The sequence below is a fragment of the Chamaea fasciata genome, unplaced genomic scaffold (assembly GCF_029207755.1).
Source record: "Chamaea fasciata isolate MVZ Bird 193981 ecotype frontalis unplaced genomic scaffold, bChaFas1.0.hap1 SCAF_1, whole genome shotgun sequence".
NCBI lineage: Eukaryota > Metazoa > Chordata > Aves > Passeriformes > Sylviidae > Chamaea > Chamaea fasciata.
Window position 1 is genome coordinate 47,328,921 of NW_027094086.1, and position 20,285 is coordinate 47,349,205.

Consider the following 20,285-nt stretch of genomic DNA (forward strand, 5'->3'; position numbering starts at 1 on the left):
ATAATAATAATAATAATAATAATGATAATATGAATGATAAGAATAATACTAATAATATACCAAACACTCCCTTCCCGCCCCAAAAAGAACCTTTAAAGAGCAATAGTAGTCGGAGCCCCATGAGCACAAAGTGCTGCGGGAGGGAGGCGCCGGCCCCGCGCCCCGCCCCGGCCCCGCAGCCCCGGGCGCGGAGCGGTGCGGACCGAGCTGCGCGGGCGGGCGCGGGGCGGAGGCGGAGCGCGGCGATGTGCAGGATGTCGTTCAAGGTGAGCCGGGCGCCTCAAGGGGAGAGGGGCGGGGGGATGCGCCTCTGGGTTCCCGCTCTGCGCTTGTCATGATGCCGGCAGCCCGTGGAGTGCTCGGCCGTATCCGTGGATTTGGGGATTGATTTATTTTAAATTTTTTTTAGGAAAAACGAGGGTAGTGTAGGGCGGAAGGAAAGAAAACAGTCCCTCTCGGGCTGTGGGGTGCCCCGGGAGTGCTGCGGTGGCAGATGATAGAGCGGGCGCTTTTCACAGCTGGCAGCCCCCAAAGGGTGCGTGCCTTGTGTTACATAAACTGCGAGCCCCCGTGCAGCTTTACGCTGGCTCTGGGGTGGCCGGGCTCCGTGCTGTGGGTTTTGGTGCAGTCAGGAACCTCCTCACTTTTACGACCACCTCTGCTGGTGCCGGTTGTGTAATAGTTGGGAGGCAGTCTTTATCCGTGCTCTTCCTTTCAGGCTGTGGTGGCCGCTGAAGCCACACTGGTTCGTTCCCTTTGCCAGCTGTGATTCCTGACACTTTTTGTACTCCTTCCATCCAAACCCACACAAGAGCAGTCATTTCAAAAGATTGCCTTAAAGAAGTTTTTTAATCTAAGGACAGGATTAATAAGATTATTTGGCAAAGAGGGAAGCAAGCAACAATTTACTAACGATGTTAACAGATAATATTTATGATGGATGTACATATTCTCTGTTATGCACTTCCTGGATGCTGTGCTAGCCCTTTTCTTATTGATCAGCAGCTCAGTGCCAGTCCTTTGCCATACTGCTTGTGTTGCATTTTTTGATCTGGTGAATTCTTCCCTGTACTTGCCTCACTCCTGTCAGGGTATCTACCCCCTGGAATGCAGGTGCTTCAGTGGCACCATGTCAGTTCAGTGGTGGCTCAGCAGGTGGTTCCCACCTGCAGGTAAAGCCCTCCCGTGGCAGGCAGCAGAGAACCTTTGCTCCAAGGGCAGCTCAGTCTTACACTTGGTGGTGAAATCATAGAATGCCTTGGGTTGGAAAGCACCTTAAAGATCATCATGTTCCAGTCCCCTGCCATAAGCAAGGACACCTTCTACTAGACCAGGCGTCTCAGAGCTCCATCCAGCCTGACCATGGACACTTCTAGGGATGGGACATCCACAGCTTCTCTGAGCAACCTGTTCCAGTACTTCACCTTCACAGTAAAGAATGTCTTCCTAATATCCACTCTAAACCTACCCCCTTTCAGTTTAAAGCCATTTGTCCTTGTCCTATCACTACATGCCCTTATAAAAAGTCTGCATCTCTCTTGCAGGTCCTGTTTAGCCGCTGGAAGGCTGCTCTAAGGTCTCCTCGGGGCCTTCTCTTCTCCAGCCTGAACAACCTCAATTCCCTCAGCTTGTCTTCATAGGAGAGGTGCTCTAGCCCTCTGATCATCTACATGGTCCTCTTCTGGATTTGCTCCAGCAGGTCCACATCTTTATGTTGGAGGCCCTAGAGCTGAACATAGTACTCCAGGTGTGGTCTTACCAGAGCAGAATTGAGGGAGAGAATCACTTTCCTCAACTTGCTGGTCTTGATTCTTTTGATGTAGTCCAGGATATGCTTGGATTTCTGGACTGCAGTCTCTGTGGTCATCCTATTTTTGGTCCTACATTGGTCTCACACCTCATTTCTTTCTTTTCTTAGTTTTTCTGTCCCTTCATTCTGTCTCTGAGTATTTTCCCATCTTCATTACTCACAAGCATCCATCCTAACAGCCCCATGTTCCTAGTGATGTCAGATTTTTCTTGCTTTCTTATCCTTTATTGGCCTCCTTGTTTATTTAACTTGTTCTTCAGGTCTTACTTTCTGTTCTGTCCCTATCAGCTCCTTTCCTGTGCCCTATTTCTCACATTGTATTCCCTCAAGTATTCCTGTTCAAAGTAGCTCACTGCTTTCCCCTCCCTCTGAGGAATTGCAGACCATACCTTCCTCTCTCCATTTTCTCTTCCTTTTCTGTGACATTTTGTTTGGCATTTTCTCTTTCTCTCAGGAGATCATAAACTTGGATTCTTACTATCTGTTTGCCACTGGCTGTTCACATTTTCTGTCTTATTATCCATCTTACCCATGGCATGGCATTTATCTTTCTTTCTCACACAAATATCCTCTCTTCTACCACATTTTGCCTGACTAAACTTTTATATATTGAACTACCTTTCCTTTTTATCAGGATCCATCATGTAGGATATATCGCTGATTAAGAACTCTGCTCCTAAGTTGCACTAGCCTTTTCCATCATGCTTGATCCTGATTTCCAGTTCTTCTTCTTCAAACTTTTTACTCAATTTCTCCTTCCTATTAGGATTGGTTTGGAAACTAAGAAAGAAAAGGGAATTTTCCTGTGTTTTGCCAGCCCAAGGAACAAGCCAGGGTGAACTAGCATTCTCTTTCTCCTTTCTTTCCTTTCTCTTTGTCTATTGCCTCTTTTCTTTCATCTGCAAGGACCCTGTTTAAGAACTGCACTCTTCTTCCTCCACAGCACTCACCCCACTGTCACCTGCCCTTTCTCTGCAAACAGCAACTCAAAGGCAGGGCAGGGAGCAGGAGCTGGTGGTCACAGCATTTAAATTATACCTTCCCCCTCAATATTCCTGTAATGACAAAGATACATTAGCACAAATCATTTTTTTCTGTATCCCTGAAGAGAAACAGTTTTGTCAGATATATAATATGTATTTTCCTCTAGGCCATTTTTGTAAAAGTGTTTTTTCTAATGTCAATACAGCATGAATATAACGCCAGCTTTTCATCTTTGGGCTCTCAAAAATGCATACAAACAATCAAAATTATTAGCACAGCTATATTTTAAAATAAAGCTTTAGAGAACTTGATGAAGTGAAGGAATTTTTATCCTGAAAGTTGCTTATGCTGGCACAAGTGACATAGTGAAACAAGCAATTTTCATGGAAGCTATTAGCTAATCATTTTCAAATGTTTATTACATTCTGCTCCCAGACTGTCAGTGCTGAGGATCAGTTGTTTACTTAGAGGATGCTCTGGGAGCAGACTAGCTTTTATCATAAGAATTACATGAAAATTTTGTCCAACTAATCTCCTGAAATTCAACATTACCTCTCTCTGGGAAGTATCTGATGAGACAAGGCTGAGTTCATAACCGAATGACAGCAAACACATCCTGCAGCTATAAACCTATTTATTGCTCAAAAATAATTCAATTAATTGGATTATTATCCCCAAAGTGCTGTCTTACAATTTGCCTACCAGTGATGTAAATTTCATTGCTGATGAAAATGAGGAGCACAGAGCTATAGATCCGGAAATATAAACTGCCACATGGTACACAATGAGGCTGTTCTTGTAAGGTGCCCAGATCATCTATACAATTTTGCACTATCATTCACCTTAGCAGGTAAAATAGCTCAGATTTGCATCTGATTTTTTAATCTAATCACTGAATGGTTGATGGTCTGGGTGTGCTGTATACTCTACTTTCAGACAAGGAATCCCAAGCAATGCAGGGGCACAATGGGTAGTAAAAGTGCTTAATAGGAGTCAGTACAAATGGAAAAAAACTTTGTTTTGTGTCCTTGGTGCACTGAAGAGTTCTTCCATTCCTTGGGTCTGATCCAAAGTATAAGGACAACTCTGCTGGACAGCTACTGTAGGACTTACAGGGGAGAAAAAAGAGATAGGAATTTATGACTCATAAGGCCAAAGCCTTTGAATTTCTTCTTCCCATCCAGGGTCACACTGGACATTTAGTTCTTTTCTCACATGAACTGGTGAAGGCAGGTAAGGAATTCCTGAATATGGATTCCAGTTCCTGCATACTTGACCAGTGGAAGTAGTGGTATATGATGAACCATAATAAAATTCAGTCTGCTACTGTGCCCTTGTAGTGAAAAGTGCGGTGTATTAAATAAATCTTCCCCTTTATGGATGTATTGCAATACCTCTAAACTTTCTAAAACTTTAAGGGATAGTTTGGGACAATAAAAGCTAAGGAATTTGATTGTCCATTCTGTAAGGGCTAAACATAATTATTTTGCAATAGCTTTCCAGTGAATATCATCATAACAAAGCCGGTAAGACAATATTCCTAACTGCCAGCTCTATAAACAAATATCTATCTAATAAATCAGGGCAGAAAGGGCAATATGAACTTCTGTGTGTTTCGGTCAATTGTTTGCTTTTATGTAAAATTTTATTGGTTCTAAGGGTAAAGATAGGAACACACTACAGTGTTGCCAGCAAGGAGGGTATAAACTGCTGTTTCTACTTTAATCAACATTATTTACAGATTCTCCAGGGAAATGCAGTAGTTGTGAAAAGAAGATCAGAATTTAGCTTATTGTGCTTGATAAAATTTTCAAACTCCTGCCCCTACGTGTGCTGGTACAAGAAATACCACTATCAATTTAAAGGAAGTGACTTATAATTTATTGAATAGTTGGAACATCTCTTGTCTGAAACGGCTGCCAATTTTCCAACCTATTAATATTAAAAATGCAACCCATGCAAAGTGCTCACTGTGGCAGACCCGAGATAGATTCAGATTCATGATTTTTGTGTCTGCTGGTTTCAGCAGTTTATTGTCTTCATGTCAGTGAAGGAAGCAATTTAAACTGCTGTGTATGTGCATTTTAATTATAAAGCATAAAACTATTGAATCCTGATTCCCTGCCACATTACATGTGTGCATTGACATTTAGACAAGAAGTGCCTATGTCATTTCTGAAGCTGAATGATTGACTTTTATATCCACTTTGCACTCTCTTTGGGTTATCCTGAAGTCAGGGTTTGCTGGAAAGCAACACCCCGGGGTGTTTTTGACTCTGCTTTGGTGTGACTATTGGTGAAGTGATGCTTTACTCCTTTGTACGTGGTTTGGGCCCTCATTAAAAAATCAGCAGCATGAGCCTGCTCTAGGATACGTATCATTGCCATCGCAGTGTTCCCCCCTACACTTCACCCTTGACAGTGTTTACCTGTCAAGGCAGAATATTGGCAGCTGTCTGCATTGATTAGATAAGGAGGGTAGGAGCAAAGTCCATGTCTTTTTCTTTTGTCCTTTTCCTATGCTGGAGCAGTCATCATTCACAGCTACCCAGGAGATATTGCACATGCCCACAGTCATGTGGTGTTAATTCCAGGCAGGATGTAGAACAAGCATCTGGGAGATGCATGAGCAATACTTTTCCTGTATTGGAACTTTGTGTGCAGAAAAGAAGGAGATGACAGAGAGCTAATCTGAAACCCAAGGAGATGTCCTGCAGCAGGACATGGCAGTAGGATGCTTCAGCCTAGCTGTGGCCAGCCCACCACAGAAGCAGACCATACAGACATCCCCGAGTATGTTGTTTTCTGTGATGTTTCCCTGTGGATGTGGCCTAGCATCATCATTTCTCATTACAGAGAAATCTAAGAGACATAGGCTGCTATGGACACAAGGAAGACTTGAAATAACATGAGGAAGCACAGGAAGACTGATGTCTTTAATTCCAAATGGAAATGAAATTAGCTTCCTTCCCATGCTCTGGGTTTGAAAGAACAGCACACTTAGCTGAAACTTGCCTCACTTGAATGCAGAACATATGCAATGTGTATGCTTGTGCAATGTATTTTCCAAAGTGATTTATTTGTGCTTTCTTTTTTTTTTTTCCCTTTTCTTTTTTTCCACCAGAAAGAAACACCACTTGCCAATGCTGCATTTTGGGCTGCAAGAAAAGGAAACCTGGCTCTCCTCCAGCTGCTGCTGAACAGTGGGCGAGTAGATGTGGACTGCAAAGACAGCGTATGCACACAATGCACCTACAGCCACAGCACTCATTCTGCATCACTTTCCATGGCCCACCGTGCAGAGGGTGTAGTAGGGATCTAACATGAAACATATGAATGTCTTATGGTACTTCAGGATGATTTAAAACCTTCTCCTGTCAGTAATCAAGCTTGAAATGTAGGATAAAATAGTGTGATGATTTACATCAGTGGCAAGGGGTTAAGAATTCACCAGCACTCAAAAATGTGTCTTACATTGTTATTTGTGGTGCTGACATTAAAAACACAGATCCTAGAACCTCGGGCTTCTCTTTGCAAAGAAATGTCATTGTAGTAATAGATCACAGTGAAGAGGTGGCTCAACTGAGCCCAGGTAGCAATGATTCTGTCAGCTAACAGACCTTCTCATGATTAGAACAACTGCTGGCCTCCTAAATTCTTCCTCCTCCATCCAATCGCTGGACTGGGCACCAACATGAAGGCTCAAGATTGCCAAGCAAGAGGAGCCCAGACACATGACAAATGTCATGGGAATTTCCTTACTGTAATTGACATGGGTTGAAATTAGTTTTGAGATTAGAAATGGGTTGATAAAAGAGATAATGTTTAGGTCTTTCTATTCTGCCTACAATACATGGTGAGATATTTGATTGTGCTAAGCTGTGTCAAAGAGCAAGGGGAAGAGGAGGTTGAGAAGTTCCAGGTTTCTTTTGTTTGGCATTGGTACTGACTGACATGGAGTCATGCTGGTGTTGGCAAGGATTAATGCCACTTCCAGCCCAAAACATGAACTTGCTGCAGCTTCTCTCACTTTGAATACCTTCAAAGTGTAAGAGATTTTCTAAGCCCATTGACTTTAACCTGTCTTTTCATTTCCATTTCATTTTTGTCCTTTAGGCAAGTATTTGTCCTACAGTAATTCTGGAGCTGGTGTTATGACTGTCCTTCTGACAAGGGTGGGAAGGTTGTTCAAATGGAGGCTTGTAGTAACTGATCAGTGTGAAAAAATAAAGTCACTACTGTTCATTTTTTTTCTCAAAAGAAGGCTAACTTTGGACAAGAACTTTCACACTGCACTGCATTAATAATTGTATCAGACATACACATTTTCTAGACTAAATTATATTTGTACAATGAAGACCGCACATTTGTTTTTGGACTGTCACCCATTCCTTCTTTAAACTGAGCTGTTGTGTGTGAATGGTTTTGAAGGACGTGTTTCATCCTTACGCATGTGGTTTCTGCATATTGTCCATACACTGCATACATATAAATCCTACTTGGTTCACTGGAAGTGACCTTATAGTGTACTTAGGGAGTTGAACACACATTTCTGTACAGAAGGTTCTCTCTTATAATATGAAGAGTCACTGAGTGAGTTTGCTGTCATTATTTGGATAGGGAATTGCTGTTCAAATCACCCAGCCCCTTCTCCTGACTATGACTCAGAGTTCTAAGTGACTCAGCCGAGTCACAGCTCCTGTGTCTGAGGTTATTCTTCTGGAAATGATGCAAACAACTTTGGGATTCTCTGATTAAAAAGAGGGGGGGGGAAAAAGCTGTTTAGAAACAAAACCCATTATTTTTATACTTATTGCACTTATTTTGGGACAATAAGGGATCATAAGCTCCCTCCAGCTTTTTGGAAGAGATGCTGTCTCATCCAGACAGCCTGATTCATTGCTGTAGGTGTCTGTTGAAGGTACTGACTTGTTTTTCCTTACTCCCAGCTTGGCACAACAGCTCTGATGGTAGCATCTTACTATGGCCACATAGATTGTGTACGGGAATTGGTGTTGCAAGGAGCAGATATCAATCTGCAGAGAGAGGTAGGATTCAAACAGGGCTTGTTAAAGTGACTGTTGGTTTGCTACAAATAATAAGAGTGTTGTCTGCTGCTTGTTGCCAATTGTTTCTTTGTCACTTGCTGTATAGTGTATTTATAACAGGTATACCAGGCTCTGTTCTGAGGACATCAGGGAATCAGGTATCTGGAGTTTACAAGAGAAAATCAGATGCCCAAGGTACATTTATAACTCATCAAACATTTTCAGCATATCTGGTTGGTGAGGGTCAGTTACATCTGGGATGTAAGCCTCCAGGTTTATGCCATTTATGTATTTGCAGTTCTACTTTTTGGCACAGCAATTTACAGATCTCCAGAAGGGATAAATCATAAGAAGACCTTTACCTTTTGACTTGGAGCCTGGTTATTAAAACAGAGTGGATGCCATTGCTAGCACAGGGATTATTTTTGACTCTGTATGTTTTGGAGTTTCTGCCTTTTAGTCTGAGCCAACTCACCTCTAGCAGTCACACAGCTTTATCACCCATACCCTTCCCTGCATTGCTGCTTGGCATTCAAGGCATGTCTTACACCATGACATCAGCATGGAAGGGACATCAGCAACTGATTTTTTTGGGAAATTGCCTTTCACTCATACTCCATGCAGGTGGTTGCAAGAATCACAGTTGCTCTGGTCTGCGAGTTGGCTGTGTGAAGAGCAGAATTGCTCTGGGACAACCTCTGGTTTTAAGAGAAGAGCAGTTTAAGGAGGGCATGAAGTTATATGGGATTGTGGCAGGTCATGCAGGATAGCAGTGTGCTCATTGCTCCAACAGTACAAGCCAATGTTTCTTACTTTCCTTGGTTACGTAGAACCAGATCATTAATCTCATTCTGACATCTGCAAGTTACTGATTCAGTGAATGCCATGTTTGATGATGTAGGTGTCTTTGCACTTACTGGCCTAAACTCGCTCTAACCATGATTGTCAGTGTCTTTCAGTGGGGTCCTGTTCTAACAAAGAATGTACTAAAATATGTCCCTTCCCTTAGGTAAACATTGTTTGGAAAGAAGCAACAAAAAAAAAAGTTAAGAACAGCTTTATGGAGCTGCTCTTGATTATCACTCAGGAAATACTGATTCAACAGGCTAACAAAAAGAAAAACAGTGAAAGCCTCCAAAACCACTCTGCTGCAGAAAGGAAGCATAACAGATGATGTTTAACGTAGTTACTCCAACCAGTGCTCTTGTGCTCTGAAGTTGTTGTGAAGCTTGGGGAAGTGAGAGTCCCATAAATGTGCCCAGGAGAGCAGACTCTGAAATGGTCTAAATGAGGCCATGTACTATTGTAAAGGCTTTAGGCACTGGAGTGAATTTCACGTGTAGCTCCCATTTCCTGCAATTTCTGCAGGGGGACAGAGAGCCCTAAGTTAGGAAAGCCTACTCCCCCTTCCCTTCCCTTCCCTTCCCTTCCCTTCCCTTCCCTTCCCTTCCCTTCCCTTCCCTTCCCTTCCCTTCCCTTCCCTTCCCTTCCCTTCCCTTCCCTTCCCTTCCCTTCCCTTCCCTTCCCTTCCCTTCCCTTCCCTTCCCTTCCCTTCCCTTCCCTTCCCTTCCCTTCCCTTCCCTTCCCTTCCCTTCCCTTCCCTTCCCTTCCCTTCCCTTCCCTTCCCTTCCCTTCCCTTCCCTTCCCTTCCCTTCCCTTCCCTTCCCTTCCCTTCCCTTCCCTTCCCTTCCCTTCCCTTCCCTTCCCTTCCCTTCCCCTCAAATGTATGATGCTGGACAGATTTTTCAGTGCAGTGGGAAGAAGATTGAGTTAAGATGCCTGGTGTCCTCTGGAGTCTCCAAATTCATCATGTCTTTTCAGCTGATATCAACTGGTTGAGTTCAATACTTTTTAATTTGAAATGCCTGTATTTCAGTCAAGTGTGTTATGTGTTTGTTATTCTTTTAATCCATTTTTCCTTTACAGTCAGGTGCAACTTCTCTGTTCTTTGCTGCACAGCAAGGCCACAACGACGTAGTGAAGTTTCTCTTTTCATTTGGAGCCTCCACTGAATTTAAGAATAAAGTAAGATGATTGGTCTATTTTTGCATGCTGATACATTCTGACAGTCAAGGCTGGGTTTTTTGTGTTCACGTGAAAAATGACAGGGCAGCGTTAAGATGATGAAATTTCCTCACATGAACATTTTGTGAGTAATATGAGTAATGCAACACATTGTGAAATATTAACTTTGAATGAGCTATGCCTACCTAGACTTAGTGGCGTAAGTTCATCAAGGTCCCTTGACAATGATACCAGTCTTTACTCATAAGCCATCCTTCAATACAAGATCAAAGTGTCTTTTTGTACATAGCAGGTAGGATCCTCATTTAGGTGATAATGTACTCTGGTTGCATAGAACTTACATTTCATCAATGTTGGGATGTCTCTGGATGCCACGATAGGATACAAAAGGGCATAATGCCTTCAGTCCTCCCTAAATTCCCACTTTGCCATCTGGGACAAGAAGATGAAATGCACCTCAGAGCTTTTATTTCTTTGTCTAGGCAGGTCCTTTTCCACAATCTTCTTAGAATAGCCGAAAGCACAAAAGCACAGGCAAGGCCTGGGTTCCTCACCCCTCATGGGGTCAACAGCAGCAAGATCAACAGTTCAGCAATGACAGCAGTACATCAACCCAGTTTCTTTGCCCCAGGCAGTATTAGCACCTCTGCTTTCAGCAAACGGGGGGGAAAGCAAAATATTTATCCTTGACATGCTGGCTACATTTTGAAGCATTGCCATAATCTGGGGAGGAGGACACTTGCCAGTCACTTACCCTGGGATCCCTAGTGATGTCTTTGAAGAAGCAATAATTCTTTACTCTACAGTGATCATTTTCTCAATATATTTTAGTCTATGATTAGAATGATTCTCTCAATCCATACCTGCTTTCTGGAGTCCCTGGAAAGACAGGGTCTAAATACTAAGGGAATTGGTGGAACATCAGAAACTTAGCTCCTTATGCTCCAGGAGCTAAAAATCCAGATTTTTTTGGCCAGAATTCACACATACCCATAGAGTGGGATTCTGATACGCCAGGGAACTGTGCCTGTGGTGAGCCACTCTCTGACCACCGCAGCTATCAGTAATAAAAGCATGAATGAAATTGTGGCTGTTTAACACAACATGGAATGCAGCTGTGAAAGTTGGCAATGCAGGAGGTTGCAGTGTTAAATACAACAGCTGTATCTTAAAGTACTGGATAATCTCATGTGGGACAGATTTATTGGGTAAGGTTGCACATTAAAATAAATGTTGCTTCTCTACCTTTTATTTCAGGGTATGGGGGGGGGGGGTGTTAGCAAGATTCAGAGGGGTCATCTTTCCTTGCATGCAGCTGGCAAGTCAGAGGCTTAGTACCTTATTCTGTCTAGAGGGACAGTTACATCTTCACTCAATCTTTCCACTACCTGTGAACTAGGAGTTTGTGAAGAGGCCAAGATTTGATCCAGGAGATGAACAGCACGCTTGACATTGTCTGATCCTTCACGACAATATACATTGTTCTACGAAGCGTGCAAAATATATTGATGTGAAACACTAGGACAGATAAAAGAGAGTAAAAATCTAAGTTATAAAAGAATATTTGTGTGTTCAGCTGCTCGAAATGGCTTCCATCTTTGGACAAATGCAAGTTTGGGGTCTACTGTTGCTCACCTTGAAACTTCAGTTCTAGCCTCTCTTTTCCTGCCTGCCTCTGCTTCCAAACCCGGAGCTGACTTGCCCCATATGCCAGTCCCAAGTATCTTTTAAGCTGCTAGTTGCTCTTCCTCTCCAGGCCACAGCTTTCTGCTAAGTCCAGACAAGCTGGTTGAAAGATAACACCAGCTCGCCATGGACATAACATGGGAAACTGGCGTGTGATGTGTATGTGAGATGATTTTCCAGCAGCATCACCCAGCATGTGCCTGAGCAGGAGGCACCAGTCAAGTGTGGCCAGTCCACATCTTCCACTGACCTGCTAGTGTGGCTTTGTATCACTTCAATCTTCTGATTTAATAATGTGGTTTTCATAGCTTGGAATAATTCCATCCATCTGCTAACAGGTCGACAGGCTCTACCATCCCTCCCAAACCCCAGAAACAATACAGTTGATAAAATAAACCTGAAAAGGTTAGGGAAAAGGCATTTTCTCACTAAAACACTCATCTGGAGGCAGCACTGGAAAAGATATGGCTGATCCTGTTTTTAAAGGGCAGTGCAAAATTAATCCATTTGCAAAGAATATATATATTTCTATTATAAATTACAACATGGATTTGGAATGAGCATGCAAATTGAATGTATCCCAGAAAACAGAGTCTTTAACTAAGGAAATGCTAAGCCCAACATCTTTTTCATGCACTTATCTGTAAATTGTGATTACTACGTTTGTTACTCATATATAAGAATTCTGGAGAACTATCTTAATACAGGCATGCAATTCTTGTTAAGCCATGCATCATTAGAATTGATACTTGCTATGGCAGGCAAAGTAAAACTATTCTAAAATAGTAATTCTAAAACTATTCTAAAATAAAGTAATTAGCAATAAATGCTGATGTTCTAAAGAGAATAAATAGTTCTATTGATGAGTAATTATTATATCATTATTACATATAATATTAATCATTAATATTATTCTGAATTGTCCCAGTCTGACATCCGTAGAAATATTTAACATAGGTTGAAACTTTTTTTTCTTTTATTCTGATAGATGTGATAAGCATGTGAGTTCTTAAAAAACCTGGTGGCACGTTTTCTGAGCAGTAGTGCAGGTTGAACAGTATGTCAGAGGCTGTTTTTCGACAAGCAGTGATTGCAGAAGATCAGTTCTCCTCCTCTGGTACCATATTTAAGAGACGGAAAACAATGTATAATTCTAAACTACTTTTAGGTGATGATGGCAGAGGAAAGCGGTTGGCAAATAGACAGGAAGTCTACACCACTTAGTGTGGTCTTACCTAGTGCTGCTGGTCCAAGTATTTTCACTGCAGATCTCTTATGTGCTGGCATTGAGGAGGACAGACTCTGGGTAGGGCAGAAAAATGGTTTCAGGGGAAGAATTGCAGCAGTAGCTGAGAAAAGTCCAGCTCCTATCTGAGAAAGGAGTATTTGCAGTGCAGGATTAATAGAGGCTTCATTGTGTCAGGAAAACAGGATATGAGCAAGAAGTGAACCCAAGGCAACGTGCCATCTCTAAGAGGTTGCACAGTGGCCTCCTGCCCACTGCAGAAGGGGTGATAGCCCCAGGAACACCTCAGTGCTTGCTCACAGGTCCAGCTCTCACTTGCTGCCCTCCTCAAAGTTTCCAAGAGGCTTGCCAGTACCAAAGACGCTGCTTCAGCTTTTTACTTATCTCACCTGAAGCCAAAAAGGAAAGAGGTAACCACATGGCTGAAAGGGATGTTAAAACTCTGTCATTTACTTCTTTTTTTTTTTTTATCCCCCACAATTTATCTGCTTTTCCTATGATCTGTAAAATATTGGGGTCTTCAGCTAGAGCTTGCTGGAGTAAAGTGTGAGAGAAAACCAGATGGAAGCTCAATAGAGGCAAGAGGGGGACCGAGTTTTCTCCTACTAATAAATGATGGACCTTCACACTGTTTGACAATTCCTTGATTTAATTAAGTGTTGTTTTATCACATGGTCTGTGGAAAAGTCTCCTGCCCCCAGCTTCCCTTTCTTACAGAACGATGTATATCTGATTTTTCACAGTGGTATCCTCAAATCAGAGCATGCAGAGGAATCCCAATCCCTTCTGTTGAATGGATTCAGCTTCATATATCAGACAAACAGCAGAGCAGGTCTCAGAGCTCAGTTGTCTTTCTGATCAGTGACCAGATCTTTGAGCCCGGGAATTGTTACCCAGTTCTCTCTGGGTAAATATTTGATTCAGAGTGGACAGATGGAACTGGCGCCCATCCAATGCTCCTCTTCTAACCCCTGGACTCTGATCAGATTGATCTAGGAAAACTTGGTCACTTTAGTCTGAAGGATCCAAACGGTGTATTTTGGAATTGTGTTACTCTTTCAAAAAAAATGTATCTGTCTAAAACTGTTCACTGGGTTGAACCAAACACTTGGTCAGGAACCCCTTTTTGAATTAATTAGACCTGTCTTGAGAGAGTGTTGCCATTCTTAAACCCCAAGCTGTCACATCTCCCAAGGTGGGATCACACATTGGGATTCCAAGCTTTGGGCTTCAGCTCTGCTGTGCCATCTGTGGTTAGCTTTGCAGGCCTGCCTTTTATTTGGGACCTGTCACTTGGTTCCTTACAAGAATTATGATAATAACCAAACAATCTTCTAAAAATAACAGGAGTTTGTGGAGAACACAAGAATTTTAGAAAACAAAAGCCAGATCATAAAGCAATAAACAAACTTTTGCCATATGCAACCAATTAAGCATGTCTATAGACCCTCCATACAGAGAACTTTAATAGTTTTAATCTTCCTAAAACTTTTCCTTGCCTGCTTCTCCTCAGAGGACCTTCAGTCTGGATAGCATAGTTTCTCTTCTTAATTCACTAATCTTTCTCTCTCAACTTTGTTCAGGGAAAAAGTCTTTGAAAATTTCTCTGGGGTTTTTTTGTGGGGTTGTTTTTTGGTTTTTTTTGGTCTTTGTTTTTTTTTGGTTGTTGTTGTTGTTTGTAGCCCTTTGATCTGGTAAGTCACCACTTAAGCAAAGTGGCTTTCACCTGGTTGGGGAGAGGAATTAGGTTTAATGAAGCTATTAGCTTTTCCATTGTCTTTTAAGTGTGTATACGGTGCTTATTAATCCAAGCACAACTGTGATTGCTTTTGTGTTTTGTTCAAGCAGTTCCCATTAAATTACAGTAGTTTAATTTGGCAGGAAAGTCTAATTTCTCAAAAGAGGAACTTAACTCCGCTGACCTAATTACACACTGTGTTTGCTCAAATAATCCAGAATTAATAGGCAATTCTTAGACTGTCACACAACAGCCTCACATCCCTGGCTTTGCTGACACCCAAGCCTTCATTTTTTTTCAATGTTGTGGGCAGGAAGGATGAATGTGAAGTTTTGGGGGTAGCCATAAACAGTGCCTCTGGGTTAGTTCAGTCATGTCAGAGCTTGAGTTTTCCAAGGCTATTACAGCCATTAAATTGCACCATTGATTATAAATCTGATTTATACTTCTCATTATAAAAGATCCATTTGGTCACTCAAGCTGTAACTTCTTTTGTGGATATCTGTCTATGTGGAAAATTTCAGACAACTTTGGAGTTGTTTCAGAGAACAAGTCTAGGCCAAAGCAGTCTTGTGTCCACATTAATAACAGCTCTAGAAACCATTTATCTGAAATAGTTTAGATATCGTATCTCATGGAGGAGAGGCTTGAGACTGGGAGAAGGCAGGGGAGGAGAGAGAAGACCTCTGGTGGTGACATTTTGAGGTGTGCATCATCTTTGCACGATGGCATGGTACCATCCCAGGCAGAAGATAAGAACTTCCTCTCCCTAGCTGTGTCTGAAATACTGGTAATTGTTGAGTGGGCCACAGCACATTTAAGATGGCAAGACCCACATTTGCTGTCTCTGTTGTTTCAGCTGGTTTCAAGTCAATCTCAAGTGACACTGAGGTGTTTCCCTTCTCTGTTGGCTCCCAAGGGAAGGTTTCTACAAGCAAGGATTGATGCATGTGCCTAGGTCTCCCTTAAGTGGTGATGTGCAGCAACTCTGGCTGCCTGGGATTGATCCTACCTGCAGGGATTGCTTCTCAAGCAGAACAGCGCTTTCCCTGGGGGTCATGCCTTTGGCCAGACTCACACTTCCACAGTCAGCTAGCACACTTTAAAATACTTCCTCTCTGCTCGGCTTCAGGCCAACAATCCACTGATGAGAGGCAGGACAAAACAGGGCACAAGGTTCTGGCCACAGAAAAGCAGATGATCGATGGACTCTGGAGCAGTGGAAAGGTGTGCTGACCATCCATCAGTGGAGGAGTTTGTCAGGCATGAGGAATTTGGCTGTAAAAGGAAGAGATGTGGAAGAGCTTGGAGTTGTGAAGGGAACAAAGCTTCCTCTAATGGCAAGGCAGAGGATGAGGAAAAAAACCCAGAATTTTCTTAGTTCCTTTCCCTCTCTAAAAAAACTCAGGAGAAAAAATTTATATAGTGATTGAGCCAAGCTGAAAGATTTACATGTCAACACTTGGCATTAAAGTTATGAAAGATTCAGTAGCTACCCATTACAGAACTGCTGTGAGCCAAATTCTGAAAAGTCTTAAAGTTTGGCTTTTTTTCTTTTTTACGGTGATGTTCAGCCCAGCATCTGACCTCTCACCTGACTACCCATTTTTTGCTTTTTCACAGGATGGGGGCACAGCTCTCCTGGCTGCCTGTCAGTACGGGCATGCAAAAGTAGTGGAAACTCTGCTGAAGCACGGCGCCAACATTCACGATCAACTCTATGTGAGTTATTTGACACACACAATATTGACAATGGTGGCGGTGGAACAAATGTGCTGTTGCTTGGACAACAGCAGACACCCTGGCTCCAGCACAGACAGGCATTTGCCAAATGCTGCAGTTTTATAGTACTCTGTTCCTCTAAGATGTAGATTTTGTTAACTGTCTGATTTTCATGATGCTGAGAGAAGTAGCACAGAATCAGAAAACATTCTTTGGCTGCCTTTTGGCTCATGATCTGTATGGAAGATGTGTAGCAAATCTGGAACAGGCTTGTGCTACCTATTAGCCTTGGACAAAAGAGCATATCATGTTCTACCACGATTCGCAGAAGAATTAATAGCTCTACAGCCTCTGAAGTACATTCGTTTTCTGCCAGAAAGAATAGTGAAAATTAAAATCTTTAAATTACTTCAAAGCATTTTTTTAAAATGTCAGTTAAAATTATGTTATTTGGTATTTGTGAATCTCCAGTTTGCCAGTGTTTTGGGCAAAGTAAGGTTAAAATGGCTGAACTGATGTTGTTGAGTTGACTTTTCAGAAAGTTGGATTGAACCGATGAAGCTCTGGATTTAATTTACTCAAACAGAGACACAGATAAGTTGAGTTCTTCAGCATTCAACAGAAACAAGTAGCAGATTTTGCCTCTGCTTCCCACCACTCTTTCCTACCCCAGGGCACTCAAGACTGACAAAGAGGAAGTTGTTTCTCCAAGATACATGAGTTTTTCCAGCTGTTTCTTGGATCTGCAGGATGCTGTTGCACTCCCAGTTCCTACTGGCTTGCAGGGAGCTGAGGGCTGGTGACTGCAGAAACAGTCACAGGGGGATCCCCACTTCAGTGCTGCCTCACCCCTCATTTTTAAAGAAGGTTGTTCCACCCTTGCTGTTGTGCAAATAGGAATTGTCTTTCTGCTCTGAGGGCAGTGATTCATCCCTCTGCAGGGTAATCCCAAGGGCTGCCACTCAGTTTAAAAATAGCTATGCTGCCACACCTGCAGACTCTTACCCAGAGGTCAAGGCAGTAAAATAACTTCCTTGTTGTCTCTCCTGGAAATGAACAACATTAGCAATTGGATTTTAAAATGTACTTTTATTGCTCACAGACATTGGGCAAAGCCAGTCAGAAAGAGTTGTGCAATAAATTAACGATATGATCTCTTGAAAAAAAGTGTTGTCTAGCTCTTTTTGTGGGCCAAGCTGCATTTGTCATGGTACTTGGATGGAAATTTCACCAGCAGCCAGATGAGAGGGGTTTTGAGCACACATTTGGATACTCCTCCCAAAACCATCAAGATCAATGCTGTAATCTAAAATTGACTCATGTGAGGGGTCAGGAGAGCAAGAGACAAAAGAATACCCTAAATAAATAGTATTTCTTGCAGAAATTCGTTATAGCCTCAAATCAGCATTCTCGTTACAGCATCAGTTCAAATCAAATAGGTATCAGTGAATGCAAGGTTCTTCATCTTCATTGATCCTACAATAAAGAGCTTTTTTTAATATTACACAACCTTGTTTACTTTCTAAATTAAAGTGTTCTCTGTCTCTGGAGGAAGCCTGCAAAGGCTCTGGTGCTGCCAGATTTTTTCATATACGCACACAGCAACCAGAGAAAACAGCCCATCAGAAGGCTCAGGAACAGGCATTATTAGTTCCAGCAGACACCTCTTTTGTTTACCAGGACATTTGTCTTGAAATCAATGTCAAACATCCTAAATTCAGTCCCTGGAGCACTATATTCAGCTCATGCTTCACCAAGTCTGAGCTGCATTTTTCAGTTAGAGGAGTAGCTGAGCACACTCTCTCTGCAGATAACAGCATTTAGTCCCAACATAGTGATATGCCAACAAGGTCAACAGCAGGCCTTCACTAAAATGCTCTGTATTTTTTGATAAGCACCTGCCTGAGCTGGCATGAGAGGTGTACTTGCAGATCTGAGGTGCACCAAAGGGGTTAATTCCTGTCTCTGTTTAAACTAAAAGATTCTCACCCCCTGGGAAAACTTGTCCTAGCACATCCTGTGCTTAGTGCTGTGGATGTAGGATGGGTAAACACCTGTCCCACCCTCAAAACAGATTTCTACTTATAGTTGGTTAGATGGATTATAATGCTGTTTGAAAAATTTCCATCAAAAACCTAATCAAATATGACTTTTTTTCCTATGGAAGAGGTTTCTCTGAAGTAAAATTCTGAGAACATCTGCACATGAAAGACATGTCAAAGAAAAACAAAACTCTGTATTTTGTTCACAATTTATTCTTTCACAAGCTTTTTGCAGGAAAATTCTGGTTTCTGATATGGCTACAAAGTACTTTTAGATTACTATATTACAGGTGAAGTCTCTTCTATAAGACATGCCAGAGCAGAGGCATGGTGGTTTTGGGGGTGGCACAGTAGTATGGCACAAGCCTTGCTCCTTCAGCCTCAAAGGCAGACTTTAGCACTGTAGTTTTCAGTCTTGCAAAGTACCTGAAATGTTTCCACCATGTAGCAGAACACTTCTGCATGAACATATAAAAGCTAAATGAAGCTATATTTCTTTACAGGGACTAATTTCCAGTTACGTAGCTCAATGCCTCAATAAACTAGACTCTTAGTATTCCAGACACAGGATTTAATGCTGGATTTGATATATGATGGGAACCAGTATTTGTGCATACCGAATGAAAATGTTGCCACAGTTTATTATGAACTAGACTTGACATTTTGGTAGTTGTTTCTTGAGCATGGCTGTATATCTGCTGTTACAAAGCATAATGACTAAAGACTGAGAACTTAATTCAGTTTGATTTGTTTTTGTGTGGAAAAATGGCAGTACTTCAATGCAGTGTAAGACAGATGTGTTTGTTCTTAGGATGGAGCTTCTGCAATTTTCCTGGCAGCACAAGGAGGATATCTGGATGTCATCCGATTGCTGCTTTCTTCAGGAGCAAAGGTTAACCAGCCACGACAGGTATGATCAACATTTCAGGGCAGAGCTGGAGTCTAATTTTATAGTTACGAAAATTAGCACTGGAATTTTCTCCAGGTATTGGGTTCCTGTGGAGGTGTTTCATTGGAAGGCAATTTGAGGCTGTGAAAACACTCTGTGTTTTAGCTGAGATTGGTAACATGATTTTGAAGTCAATACCTCAGACATTTCTGAAAGAATTGAAACTTGAGAGCTCTGCTCCAGATCTACACGTTACACCCTAAAAGCCACCATCCCTGGAGGTTTTTAAAAGATAGTGTAGATGTGGCACTTCGGCACATGATTTAGTGGTGGACTTGGCAGTGTGGGGTTAACAGTTGGACTCAGAGGTCTTTTCTAGCCTGAATGATTCTATGATTCTAGAGCAGATCAAACCACTGACTGCTCCTCTAAAGCGGTTTGAACCACATGAATGTTTGGGTCAGGCACCAAACTGAATCAAAATAAAACCCTCCAGCTGTATGAAATGTTGATGTAAGGGCCTTGCACTACCTCTTGCAACTACAGATCTGTTTGTTTTGTACCACATTGCTTTTGAGCCTACAACATCCCTGAGTTATTTGAAAATTGTTTGAAAAGCTTTTGAAAATCTGGGATCTCTACGAAGAAGCAGTACTAAAATCTATTTTTTGAAATCTCCAGACCTTTAGAAGTGGTTTTGTTTATCTTTGACAATTTTTTTAGGGTTTTTTTTTTAGTTTTACTTCTGTTTATTTGTTTGTTTTACTTTGGTTCATTCCTGTGCACTGTGAAATTCAAGCATGAGTTTTGCCTTCGTCTCTAGAAGTTCTTGATACATACGGAAAGCTTATCTCCCCATTTCCAGCTAGTCACTCTAATGGGCCTGATATTGCAAACACATACAACCATAGCAGCAGTAAGCATGAAATTAGCTCCTCTACAAGCAGTAGAGCTGCTGTTTGATCATTAAATGGGAAGTGTGAGCTAGCTTTGTGGCTGGTTCAGAGATCCGTGCTAGGGGGTTAGAAGCTGGATCCACTGTGCATTGCTGGATGCTGGAGTTAGGTACGGGTGCAAGAGGCTTTCTAGGTTTTA

At 42.1% G+C, this 20,285-nt stretch overlaps 1 protein-coding gene across 2 annotated transcripts in view; it reads left to right on the top strand.

Moving 5' to 3' along the window:
- Positions 1–245: 245 nt before the first annotated feature.
- Positions 246–20,285, top strand: part of ANKRD29 (ankyrin repeat domain 29) — a 28,100-nt gene continuing 8,060 nt past the window's right edge. For both annotated transcript variants that reach the window (XM_066205428.1, XM_066205438.1), the window contains exons 1-6: positions 246–266; positions 5,919–6,029; positions 7,744–7,842; positions 9,769–9,867; positions 16,161–16,259; positions 19,113–19,211. In XM_066205428.1, the coding sequence (XP_066061525.1) occupies positions 246–266; positions 5,919–6,029; positions 7,744–7,842; positions 9,769–9,867; positions 16,161–16,259; positions 19,113–19,211 (528 nt within the window). The remainder of the gene's footprint in view (positions 267–5,918; positions 6,030–7,743; positions 7,843–9,768; positions 9,868–16,160; positions 16,260–19,112; positions 19,212–20,285) is intronic.